The sequence below is a fragment of the Cavia porcellus genome, unplaced genomic scaffold, assembly GCF_034190915.1.
Source record: "Cavia porcellus strain 051 isolate PalLab524CR breed Dunkin Hartley unplaced genomic scaffold, mCavPor4.1 scaffold_7, whole genome shotgun sequence".
NCBI lineage: Eukaryota > Metazoa > Chordata > Mammalia > Rodentia > Caviidae > Cavia > Cavia porcellus.
Window position 1 is genome coordinate 48,131,940 of NW_026947490.1, and position 13,682 is coordinate 48,145,621.

The following is a 13,682-nucleotide window of genomic DNA, read 5'->3' on the forward strand; positions in this document are numbered from 1 at the left end:
CAGCACTTACGGTAGACATGAAGGTAGTAGCTCCTTGTAATGGTGTTGGTGTCGGTGGTGGTGATGTCCGCTTTGTATTTTCCTGTGTCTTTCATGTTCAGGTCACTAATGACCAGGTTGTAGCTCTCATTTATGACTTTTATTCGTCCCTTATACTTATTGTGGGTCACAAAAACTTTGGTTGTTTTTCCTGAGTCTTCTAGTGTAATAAAAGCAACTGATGATTCCGAAGTCCAAGCAATGGTCTTAACTTGCTGTGAGTTTTGGATATTTAAGGGGAAAGTAGCTGACTCCCCAAGAGTCCCATTCACTATGAGGGGATCTGTGTCTCTTCCAGCGGCTACCAGGCCTATGAATATAAATAGACCATTGTGACCATCTGATTGTCACCATTCACACTGTTCCTTGTCTTTCCATCTTGGTGTCTCACTGAGGAGCTTTCACAGAGACAATACAATTTCTTGAGGCTATGTCCCCCACCCAGTTTTGTTTTTTTTTTGCATTCTATAGGTATATTTCATATGTTGTGGCAACTAAATTTTCTGAAGGATTCTCACTCAAAAAGTTAAGTTTCTCACTGAATTTCTAAGGATCCATTTCATTAAAATGCTCACTGGATGTACCCCTAGATAGAAGGAGTAGAAGACTTTAGAAGTTAGAAGACATTTGAAAGATAAAAGGCACAAACCTCTCCAGTGTCCAAGACATCAAGTGTGTTCCTTCTCCAAAGTCATATAACTGAGTGGAGGAAGAGCTTTGGAAGAGGACCTGGAATATCTAGGCTGAGAAGCTGCTTGGTTGTGGAGCATCTAGTATTAAGTGTGATATAAGGTATTGGAGATGCAACCACAAGTAAAAACAGATACAATCCCTGCTGAATTTACAGTTTAAAAAAATTAGTGTCAATCAGATAACTACACAGACAAAGAGATAAATACTAAATATGCAAGTATCATGTACTTTGAAAAATTAAACAGGGAAATTTGTTCTATGCTGGGAATTCAGGGACTATTTCCTTACGAAAACTGAAAGACAAGTACTCAAAATGTAACAAGAAAAAAATGGAAAGCTTCCTTTCTTCTCTATCAACCTGGTGAAGATAAATTAATTGAATATGTACTTGTTGAAAGGATTTTGCCCCAGATGGGACACTGTAGCCAGTGGGAGCCTGGGAGGCGGAACCAAGGGGGCTCTATCTTGAGATCACCTTTCCCGCCCCTAAGCAATTTACCTGTGGTGCTAAATGAATACCAATGGGCTACCTGTGCATCACTAATGCCCCTTACGCACCACCCCAAACTTAAGCTACATGTATGCCCCCATACCACGTGTCGGGCGTGTGGAGAGAATGCCAGACCCCGGAGGTCATGGAGCCTCTCTCCACATTCTTAAAATAAAGGCCACTTTTATTTCATACTTCTTATCTTTTTAGCCGTGCCGAAAATTCTATCATTTGTAAAAAGAGATGCAATATAATTATAAGGTGTTATGTTCCCTTTTTTCTCCTCCTTCTTTATCATGTTATTCTCACTGAGGTTTTCTTAGTGAGAAATAGCTTTTGGAGTCAAGAAGGGTGATGTTCAAAGTACTTATCACCGATGTCACATGGACACTGAAGTCAGAAAGGATGTTAACCACAAACAGCTAGTCGAGCAGTTCTGACAGGCAAGAGCTATGTGTGTGGCCAGCTCACGTTTTCCATATAAGTGGGTTCAGACTGACTAAAATTACACAGGGCTTGGCATTCAGAGGAAAGTCCAAGTCATTTTGAAGTGTTGTGAAAAAAAAGGTTTTTTTTTGATGGTGCTTTCTCACGGATGGCAAGGTATGGGTTTCTTGCCTTCAGCTCAGTAACTACTGCACTAGTCCCAAGATACTGATGTAAACCTCTTTCCTCTCAGATTATTGGAGGTTTTTCTTTAGGAGGAGAATCCCAGGCCTGGATGATTTAGTTGTGGCCTGCAGGCTAAGACAAGACATTTCAGGGTCCTGCGGGATGTGTGGGTAATAGAAAGGAATAGGGGAGAAATAAGGACACAATCTACAAGCTAATTGTGGTCAGATGTTGTGTTAAGAAGACAGAGATAAATAGGACATCACTGCAGCCCTAAGGAGTTAATAGCCCAAGGAATCACATAGCTGTGTATACAACAAATAATATGATGATGGGTACCAAATGCAAAGAGCAGTGGGAACAAACTACTGGGGGACAGAAAGTTAGGCTAATGCTGCCTTTGGTGATAGCAGCCATACTTTGCGAAAGTCTTCCAACACCAATTTTGCCCCAAATAAACTGTTCTACTGGGTTGATGTTGCCTGGCAGAGGGGCACACAGAAGTTCCAGCCAGATTCCCCTGCTGTCTCCAGTAAGCCGAGTGAGCTGGGCAATGGCCGAGAGTTGAGCTTAGCAGGACCTGAACTTGGTTAATTGCTCCTCAACATTCTTAATACTATTTGAACAAAGGACCCCACATTTTTATTTTGCACTAAGTCCTGCAATTTTTATAGCCAACCCTGGTTTCAGACCTCCCATTTTCAAGGTTTTTTTGTAATCAGACCCTAATGGCCAGTTTGTTACCTCCTTTTGGGTTAAGGAGGGTAGTAGAGGACAAAGAGGATGTGGGACTTGTTCTGATGGGGTCTCTCAAAATCCAGAAGTATTGAGCTGTTTGCTAAGGCTGAGAGCTTCTTGGTAGCAGTGAAGCCATGCGGCTACAAATAGTGCACCAAGTCTGTCTCACCTCGCACAGCAGCTCACTCAGGAAGTGACACTGGGTTATCACAGCACAGTTGAGCTGTGTGGGTGATATGTTGCAATACTGGAGGAAGTCCTGCTCTTCGCAGAGAAAAAGCAGAGGCTTTGCACAGGCATGACATACAGAAAGGTGTTGCTGCCTTAGAACACTCCCACTTGTGCTGCAAGAGGGAGCTGCAAAGCCATAGTGTGCACTGGAAATCCAGGGCCACCAAAGATGTGACACCAGAGACTTTCACACGTGAATGCGGAAACCTTACTAAAGTAACCTTTCTGAGTCTTTTTCTGCATCCACAGAATGGAAATAACCACTATACTATGGGCCCTAACTGCTTAATAAGCAGCAAGTGATGTGGTCAAAGTACAAGCGCTTTGGTATCCATCAAAGCAAAATAAATGCTAGTTATATTGGGGGTTGATAATGATCAATTGGTATGTGTCCTTTAGGGCCTCCATAGGTCACCCATGTGACAGTCTCAGTAATGCTGGGACCATATTGAAGCACCCATAAAGAGCCAGCTATTTATTTTATTTATTTATGTATCATTTAGGAGTGTGAGGGATTGAGCCAAAGCCCTTAATCCTGAGCTCTATCCCCAGCACAGTTTTAAGTGGTGAGATCAGCTTTTGCTAAGTCTCTAAGTTCAAATTTATGCTTCTCTGGCTCTGCCTCCCTGAGTGTTGGGATTACAGGAATGTGTCACCATTCCTGATTTAATGCTATTTTTAAGGGCTATTTAAAGTAAAGCCTAGAGGAATGACATTAGGTGCTCTTGGAGGACTTCATTTTGCTCTGAAAACACTACCACCTTTTTAATAGAAAGAATCTCAATGGGTAAGGAAGATTTGGTTTTTTTATCCAATGGAGTACTATTCAGACATAAAGAAGGATAAATTGAGATATCTAGGAAAAGGGTTGCATGTTGAGAACATACTTGTAAGTGAAACAAATTGATTCACAGGCATAAATGTTGCATTGTTTCTCTGCATTTGATATAAGATGCCAAATGTATAAATAAGGACCAACGTATATAAGAGGTATTGTGAAATAGAAAGAAATTGTTCAAATGAAAGAGGAACTAGGAAAGGAGGAGAAGAGAAAAGAAGAAAGGGGAAAAAAGAGTCCATATGCTGAAATGAAATAAATCAGACACACTAGGTTCCTAGAAATAAGAAAAGATATTCAAATGGGAAGGGGATAAAGGATGGGGAGGGGGAAAGGAAGGAAGGTAAAAGAAAATAATTAGAAGGAAGAAAATGGAAACAAAGCTTTTATAAATAAAGAGGATGAGAGGCATTGAAGGGAGGAGAGGAATTTGGGAAAAAAGATGAATCAAGAAAGTCATGAGCAGGTACAAGCTTCCTCTAATGAATGTGGTCGTTATGTGGATCTAAAATGTTCCCATAAAATTAATAATAATAAAAAAATTTAAAAGGAAAGAATCTTTATTATCAATAAACCCCAATATTTAAAGTTTTAGGTGCTAATGAGATCAAATATTGTATTATCACTGTAGGGAACCTTAGCAAAATCCAATTGCAGAGAAAACTTACGGCACAGAAATGTCTTGAGATGGGGCTGGGAGTGTCGCTCAGTGGTAGAGTGCTTGCCTGTCATGCACCAAGGCCCTGGGTTGAGTCCCTAGCATCCTATGTGCATATACATGCACATGCACACGCATACGTGCACACACACATTTGGGGATTTACAAGGAAATGTACTATATTAGTCTATGACCAAGACAGATTTCCTGTCATCCAAGGGAACTTAATATCTGGTAAGGTGAATAAGACACAGGTATACATAAGTCCCATTTGCAATATGAGACAGTAGATGATAAAATTCAAGTGAATGACATAGATAGCAGTTTCAACAGGAATTCAAAGAAGGGAGTGATCACTTTGAGCTTCTGTGGCTAAAGAAAACTTTTGGGAAATAAAATTTGTGGAAGATCTTGGAGAACAAGTAGATGGGCACTAGATAAAAAGGAAAGGAAAAATGTTTCAGATCTTTGGTTCTGACTAAGAGTTTAGAAGCAGAACTTTTGAAGTTGGATGAGCTTAAGATTTACAGAACAGAGTAGAGAGAGGTACAGTTGGATATATAAGTTAGATTTGGACTTGGGATAGGCTTGAATTTGAGGTATATCCTGTAGGCATTGGGGACTTAACACATTTTTTAAGGATTAGGGTTGTTGTGATGTAGTAATGGTGTATAGAAAGCAGAAGAGGAAAGAGAGGCTGGCGATAGAGATTATTTAGGAAGCCACTGTAGCCATCTGGGCATGGACCAGGGATTGATAATAGAGTGGAAAGGAAGGGTTGAGCTTAGAGATAATGAAGAGAAAGGCAAGAAACAAGGAGGCACTTAATAAAATTCAACTGTCCAACAACGTATCTTGAGTTTCTGCTTGTGTCAGATAAAGTTTCTGTTGTAAAGAAGCCAAGGGAAAAGACAAGTTTAGAAATACCGACTTTGAGATGATAGTGGATGCTGTAAGTAAGCAGTTGGAAGAATGAAAGATAGAGATGCATGTTGGGGAGAGCTATAGCAGAATTTGTTCCTCTCCAATATTTGTTTTGTTTTTCATCTTAGAAATAGAATTCCTAGCTTTCAGAGGAAATGTCACCACCCCCAATGAAGGCTACATAGTCATGCTTTCTCTAACTAAGTTCAGGCTTACAAGATGAAATGAACAGTATTATTTACACCTGCCATGTCTTTAGAATGAGGGGAATCTACTTTCTTCATCCCTTCCTTACTTCTTGAAGGCTGGAAGGCCAGGACGGTTGTATTGTAGACAGATGGAGTGGGTCATAAAGAGAAAGCCAAGCGCTGAGCAGAAAGAAAGATGTCTGGATCCCTGATGGTCTCATGACAGTCTACCAATTGTGGATTGCCACTTTTGGACTTTTTACATGAGCAAGAAATAGACTTCCTTCTTGCTTAAACCATTCTGACTTTATTGCTTTTGTCACGTATGGTCAAACTGTTAATGCAAGCAGTTTAGGAACATTGACAAACAAGAAATAATTAAAGCAAAGGGGGTGATTTAGGGAGAGTGAGGCTGAAGTCGAAAGCTGAGCCTCATGAGCAAGCGAGGCGTTTGGAGGTATCACTGGGGACAGGGACAGAAGGCAGGTGGCTTGGGAAGGTGGAGGGTGCACTGGTTTGAGTGAGATGAGCCTGTGTTTACTTCAATCCCTGACATTTAAGGTGACTGGGATTTAATAGTGTGTGTGATATAGAATTGTTACGAGGGCATCATCATAATAATACAAGATGCTTAACATATGATGGACATTTAGAGTCGAAAAGTAAGATGGAAGAAAGGCAGTCATTCTTGGTGGCTACATCTCCTCTGTAATAGAAGAGGTGAGACTACCTGCTAAGAGTGAGGAGAGAAACCAAAGTTAGACTTGCTAGGAAGTGTATCCAGCTGTATCTAAACCTGGCAGTGTTGCCTTGAGAAAAATTATTGTGTTCAGTGATTCTCAGTTCCTCATCTCTAAAATTAATATGGACTAAGTAACAAGCAATATTTTATCTTCTTTAATTATAATTATTAATGTAATAAAATAATTTCTACTATTACTTTGAGGAATGCAACACAGTTTGAAGACAGGTATGGTGATACACACCTGTAATCCCAGCACTTTGAGAGACTAAGAGGCAAGATGGATAGCCAGTTTAAGATTAGCCTGTGCAATTTAACAATTTAGTGAGAATTTATCTCAAAAATTTTAAACAAAAACAAGTCAACAAACGCAGTATATCCCTGAGGCTTGGGGAGCTCTCTCACCTCCTTTGGTCACTTTTATCACTCATAAGAAGGAGCTTTTGAACTTATTGTTTTCTTCTTTTCCTATCACATTGGTTCCCGCTCTAATGCCACTCATCAGACGAGATCACCATAGCTAAAAAAAGCACCTCTCATCCCAGTGCTATGCCTTGTTTTATTTTTCTTCATGGTAATTATTATCACAACTGAAGCACTACTGGTGTACTGTTTGCCCCTCCTCGCAGCACAACCCTACTATAATGTTATTATTAAGAACATAGAGGCTTCTGTCACTGCCATTTCCCCAGCAACTAGGGTATGGTGCCTAAATGTTTGTTGAAAAAAATAAACAATGAAAACAATTTTTGTGCTACTGATCCAAATCTTTTATGTAGCAATAAAGAAACAAAAACAAGATAGAAAATCAAAAGGAAGAGAAGCCAAAGAAACTCTTCATCAGTCTCTGGGTCTTGCTGGGAAAGGTCCAAGATTTGAAGTGATTTACAAGAAGGAGCAGTTGGCTTGCTGTAACTTCTTTTTATGCCACTATTCTATACTGTTTATAAAAGAACAAATCTAGAGAACAAAAACTTATAATACAGTTAATAAAAGTATGTTGAAATTGGGGATCATGAAATGCATTCTAGTCCAGAGTCTTTTATCAGTTAGCTAAATGCCCATGACTGTCACTAACTTGCTGTCTCAGGCTCCTGGTTGGTAAATGAGATAAAGCAGAGCTGCCCTGCTGCTTTGAGAAATTCTCAGGACGCAGCCAAATTCAAATGCTCTCACGTGTGTATACTGGTGAAGAAGAATGTGCAGGCGCCAAGGGGAGCCTTTCCTGAGGAGTGCCTCTGCCTGCCTGGAGTTGAGGCCCATGGCTTAGTAATTAAGCATCCAACAGCTTGGCACAAATTCTGGCTGTGTTGGGTATCAGACATCTCTCCATGCCTCAATTTCCTCGGTTTTAAAATGAAGATCATAGTAACATCAAACTCATAGAAGTGTTGTGAGGGTTAAGTGCATTAGTATTTGCAAACTGCAGAAGAGTGCCTGCCACATCCTGAGCACTGTGTTTATTTGTATGTAAAACAAATATGCATTAGTGCAGAGGTTAAGAGACAGTCTGAAGGGGAGAAAAGGTCAGGCCATTAGGAAGATGCTTGAGGAAGTCTACTCATAAGAAGGGAACTGGAGAAGGGTATACTGTTGCTTGGCAGACAGCACCACTCCCATTCTTTTTCAGGATTTTCCTAGTAAGCATTTCTTGTTCTTCTTCTTCTTTTTTTTTTTTTTTTTTTGACAGTAGTAGCTAAACTCCTTCCTCCTTTTTTTCCATCCACTGCCTCCAGAGCCAAGAGTGTGTGTGTGTACATGTGTGTGTACACGTGTGTGCATATGTGATGCTTGGTATACACTGTGGGCCCAGAAAGATGATCAGAGGTAGTTTGACCACATGATATCCCTGCAAAAATGTGGCTGTAACTGGTTGAGGGCAAAGAGGTGATTACAAGTGGTTAACTCCTGTTAGGAGATGTGGAGGGGAAAGAGGAATGAAGGTCTGGCAGCAGAACTATTGCGTCATTCTCTATTGTGATGGGAAGTCCTGGATGACAAGAGTCTAACCATCCCCTAAAAAAGAATTCTGCTTTCTCTGAAATTTTTACTTTACATTATCCTGAGTCCTGTATAATGGTTGTTATAATTTGTTTTGGCAGTGCTGGGGATTGAACCTAGGGCTGACACATGTTAAACAGGATCTCTACCACTGTGCCACATTCAGTGCTCAGACAGACTCTGTGTCATCTTCACTGAGACTTAGGTTTATTTGAATCAGTTTCTTCAAAGCAAACAGAAACACACACAAAATATTGAGACAGAGATGGGATATGATCAGCCATTATTTCTCCGTACACTTGAACACTGAGAAAAAAAGAAAATGTTGATTTTTAGTTCCACTGTCAGGCTTCCAGCCAAATGTTCATTTCCCCCTAATTACACATTGATGAGTCTCATTGGATCCAAGCTTTCGGATTCATCTCTCTCCAACCTCCAAGTTAGTTTCATTCAGGAGTTCTTGAGTGGCCTTTGTGATGGGGCATTACCCTTGGGACTCCTGTTAGAAGTCTCTCCTTTTGCCTTATTGGTGACCAGTTGGATCTCTAGGGCTCTATTCTCTTCTACCAGGGCCTGGTGCTATCACCAAAATACAGATGGCAGCTTCTGCTTAAAAACTGGGGTTTTCAGCTAACGCTTGATATCTGAGTTTCCCCATATATAATATATCTCCATTTATGTAGCTTGGCTTCTGCTTTGCTGCTCCTTCCGAGTATCAGTGGTGATGATCTGCTCAAGTCTCTTCCTAGAACTGAGGTCTTGTAGTCACCTTGAAGGAGGCTCTGTACCCAACAGGACATTTAAGACTATGTTGACATTGGACTTTTGTTTGTTTTACAGCAGTTAATTCAAGTCAACTGAAATCATATGGAAGTCAGCGATCCTTGGAATCCTGCAATACTGGCCACTGGCCTGCCTATTCTTCTATTATTGGCAAGGATTTACCCACCAGCTCCATAGCCCTCTACTGGGGGAGTAGAAACGCAGCTTCTACCTGACTAATCCTATCTTGCTAGGCATAGATAAACCATCTCTTTCCCCCAACATCTCTTTAAATATGTTAACCATTCGTAGTGGAGCTAATATGTTACTCTACTTCAGCATCAAGGTGAGTGGAGGCAAGCATGACTTGATGGTTAAATCTAAGAACAATGGATTTTAAATCCTACTTCTGCTACTTCTTGGCTAAACGACTTTTTGTTTTCTGTGTATTAATGTTTGCATCTGTAAATGGGTATATTAGTATTATCCATCTCATGGGGTATTATGAGGATTAAACAAAATAACTGTAGACTATTCAGAGACTTATCTGACCTGTAGTGACTGCTTCACACATAGTTGGTTATCACTGCTATTGATGAGAGATAGGAGAAAGAAGAGAAAGAAGGTGCTAAATAGATGCTAGAAATGACTGGAGAGAGAATTAAAAGAGCATGAGAGAACAGGTAGAGGGAACGAGTAAGGAGCAAAAGTAGTGAGCTTTACCATCTTCCACTCCCCAAGTGGGAGTGGCTGGAAGAATACAGTCAGAGTCACAGTGTCCAAAGTCATGATAAGAAAGTCAAGAAGCATGTGATGGTAAGTTTTAATTCTTTGAGAAAATTTTTCCAACATGGAGCAGTCATGCATTCACAGACTCAGACTTCCCTGTGTCAGTGATTTGGGGAGGCAAATGGGGATTTCTGCCTTCATCTTTGCACAGTCTCTCAGCTCTTTCAACTCTGAATTGTAGGGACGTGCATAAGATCAGTGTTGACTCCTAAGCCAATAGCGAATATAAGGCACCATGTCTCTCAAAAACAGCAGCAGGAGAAATTTAGGGTGTGTTTTTGTATTCAAGAAATGTTTGGAGAATAATCTTCAAGAGGCAAATATGTCCATTGTATAAAGGCAAATGGTATGTGGAAGCACTTTTCTTCTGTAAAAGTAAATCTGTGTTCTCTATTTCAGGAATCCCTGACAAAATGAATATTTTACTTCTGAATGTCTACTCAGAACCCTAAAAACCCACTCTTCAGCTCAAATCCTACTACCTTCCTGCCGAGTCATGCACCTTAGACCATCCCAAACAAAGGATTCCTGCCAGGAAGTTCTGTACAGTAAAGCCTAGGCCCTGCTTAATAATGCATGAAAAACAAGGGTAAAAAGCAGTAATAGACATAGCTAATATTTGATCACTTGGATATTCAGGTAGTATGCTAACTGTGTTATGCAAATTATCACTTTGATTCTCAAAATAATCCTCAGGTGTTAATAGTTCTCCATTTTAAAGTGAAAGAAACAAGGAGGTTAGGTTTTTGGCTGCCCCTCCACCTCCCAGAACCTTGGACTGCGGTGGATTAACCTTGCCAGGCTGATGGGAAACTCAGTAACCTATTATGTTAGCAGATTTGGCCCTTTGAAGTCCAAAAAGAAGTTGAAGACAGTTAGTACGGTCAAATATTGTGCTGCATTGCTATTGTTTTAGTTGTTACAGGAGAGACAAGAAATAAATATTTGATATTGGGGAATTCTTGGTCGAAAATGAGCATAAAGCTTCTTCTAGATATGAGGTAGCCTTTTGATAACACATCATATAACTTAAAAACAAAACTGCATTAAGGAAGATGTCTCTCAGTGCTAAAACACCACTCGGGCCCCATTTTGGGATCCTGCTGGGGCACAGTGAAAATGAAAAGTGACATTTTAAAAACCCAGTTATTGAGAAAGGTCAGATGAATCATGAAGAGCCGTAATATTGGAATTAGAAGAATTAATGTCCATTTGCAGTTCTGTGAATTTTCAGTAGTGGAGCTTCAGGTGAGTCACTGTACCCCCCAATCAGTCTCCTCCTCCTCTTCTCTGACATAATGGAATTAACAGTAATCATTTCATCAATTTTAATGATTTTAGTATGGATAACATAGATAACATAAGTAGGCATGTAAATTATAGAATGCTTTATAAATTAAGTGGCATTAAATGACCCATTGTCTATGCCTTCTCTGGAAGATTAGGAGTGTGCCTAGAGCTAACTCTTTTCTCCACTCTTTGCTTTCTGTTTCCCATGCTAGGGTGAGCAGCAGTGACTGCAAAAACTTGGCCTGCCTACTAATGCAGTTTCCTCGAAGTTCAAATTAAAGAGGACACAGCCTAACATGATCATAAGCAACCAAATATTCTACCTTTTCAGAAAGTGCCAATTCACTAGGTTACCCAGGTTCCAAGTACAGTAATGCTAGAAGTTTGTACATATTCAGAGCAAGTTTGGAGATAACAAACTAGATTTTGAAATTCCAAAGAGCATATTTTATGTAAACAAGAAAACTTTGAGCTTACAACAATAATGTGTGGAATGAAAAAGTACTCTAAGTCTCATGTGTTACCTAGTTTTCATTGTACTAATAACACCCAATATTAATTTTCTTTGTAATTCAGTACTCAGCATTTGGTAAGAAAAACAGGGTTTCTAATTTGAGTTATCCACTTCTTTTTTCTGAGACTTACTTGTGAAAAAGAGACAGCTATCTGTCCCCCATTTATTTTAATTTTGGAGGAGTAGCAGACAGAGCAATAATCCTGAATGTGCTTTGAAAATAAAAACAGCTTATAGAGTGAAAGTTTTCATGGCAGTCATAAGGAGTTATGCATTATTCCAACCTGAGAAAGCAGTGAAATATTATTAGAAATGTCTGTATCAAAAATCATATAATATATTCTAGCATCAGGAAAAATTGCTTTTAGTTTATTGAAGGTTGTGAATAATCTCCCTTTTTTGTCAGGCTTTGTGGATGAGCCTACCAAGTGCTGGCTCTTCTGAGAAGAGGGATTTTCCTCAAATCTTTGGAGACAACACAGACAGAATTCAGAAGTATTAACCTCACAGTTTAGAAATTCTTAGGTTTGGCTCCTAAGTCCCACTCCCAACAGTTATGAGTAGGATAGTACTGAGACCCATAGTGTTCTGTGGAAAACAGATCAAAGGAATGTTTCAAGGTTTTCCTTAAGGTTCATTTCTAAAATTTTATGAGAAATGAGGGGCTTAGCAGGGGTCAGAACTCACAAGTTTGCAGGCACAGGAACAAGATCCAAGGTTGGCACCGAGCCATCTTCTTGTGGGGTCTGATCTATAAGCAAGCGTGGTGTTCTTCTAGCCAATTCAGTTTCTCACTTTCCTTTATAGCACTCAAGAGAGGAAGTGTGGGCAACTGACACAGGAAGAAACTTTGTTTCTCAAATTTTATTTTGAGGGTAGTAAAATACAACAGAATAAGACGGAACAAAGCCAACTGAGACAATGTAGTGAAATTGGTACAAAATTTCACAGCAGGATACTGGGATAACAGTAATAGGTACCATAGTATATCTCGTTATCCTCACAATAGTTGTCCATTCAATCAGATATAGCAAAATGAAACCAAAAAGAGAACATTATGAAACAGTATTGAATAGAGCAAAACAATAAGAACAAAGCAAAACAGTGAAAACATTTGCCTTAAAACAAAAGATAGAAAGAAATCCACTGCATTTGCTATATTGCATATAGTCATTCTCACAAGAGATGCTCAGACCTCTGCTCCCAGTTGCTAATGGGGCCCTGAGGAAAGGGATGGGATGTTTGATTCTCAGCCTCTGTGCGGATACGCTCATGGGAGGTGCTGACTGGTTCTCTTCCTGGCTCATGCCAGGGCTGCTTACCAGAAATGGAGGTGAATTGCTTTCTTGCTCAGCCACCTAAATTCCACCATGGCTCGATCTTGGGGGAGATGCTGACTGGTTCTCTTCCTGGTTCACAAGAAGCTTTGTGGCTCACAAGAAGCTTTGTTTTTTGTACATGTGCTAGTGGGGAGGTGAAAAGACAGGGGGAGTGGCAGGGGAAGTATAAAGTGTCACAGTTCAGTTTGTTTATGTACCTATTTCCCATCATGTATTTCCCACATGTATTTAAAATGTATTAAAGAAAAATTTAAAAATAATATAAAATGCTTAGCACTAATTCTTTGTTCAGTAAACATTTCAGAAGCAACTACTGTATGCCTGGCATAACTTTAGATGTTGGCAATATCAAGAGCAACAGAATAATTAGTACTCTTTTTTAATGGAGTTTACTCTTTTTGAAGGGATCAACAGTTATATAAGATGCCCTGCCTTGCCCCCTAGACCTCAGAGGGCATGCAGAACTTAGGCCCACCTCACTCCCTAGACCTTGAAGGGTGCACAGAACTTCAGCTGTCCCACCCCATCACCCCTTGGACCTCAGAGGGCTGCAGGTCTTTGGCTGCCCCTCCTCCTCTACCTTCTGGACCTAGTACTGCTGTGGCTCTTTGGCTGCCTCTCCTCCTCCCAGAACCTTGGACTGCAATGGATTAACCTTGCTGGGCTGATGGGAGACTCAGTAACCCCTCATCCAAACAGAGAACTTCAGCAGGTGGTAAGTTTGCCCCTAAAATAGAGGATTTCAGTGGGCAAACAGGAGCAGTAGCAAAGTCTTCTCCAGCTGTGGGACCCGGTGAACCTGGCAAGAGTGTGGGTGAGTCCTTATTCCATAT

At 40.3% G+C, this 13,682-nt stretch overlaps 1 protein-coding gene across 7 annotated transcripts in view; it reads right to left on the minus strand.

Moving 5' to 3' along the window:
- Cd84 (CD84 molecule) overlaps positions 1–12,984 on the minus strand; it is a 30,953-nt gene extending 17,969 nt beyond the window's left edge. For 6 of the 7 annotated variants that reach the window (XR_010048813.1, XM_013149200.3, XM_003466673.5 and 3 more), the window contains exons 1-2: positions 12,197–12,340; positions 11–349 (exon numbers count right to left, since the gene is read on the minus strand). Coding sequence is in view for 6 of the 7 variants with exons in the window: in XM_013149200.3 (XP_013004654.1) it covers positions 11–349; positions 12,197–12,242 (385 nt within the window). In the remaining variant the exon portion in view is untranslated. Of the gene's footprint in view, positions 1–10; positions 350–12,196; positions 12,341–12,831 lie in introns of those variants that run through there. The other variant, XM_063253524.1, reaches the window with a different exon arrangement.
- Positions 12,985–13,682: the final 698 nt, after the last annotated feature.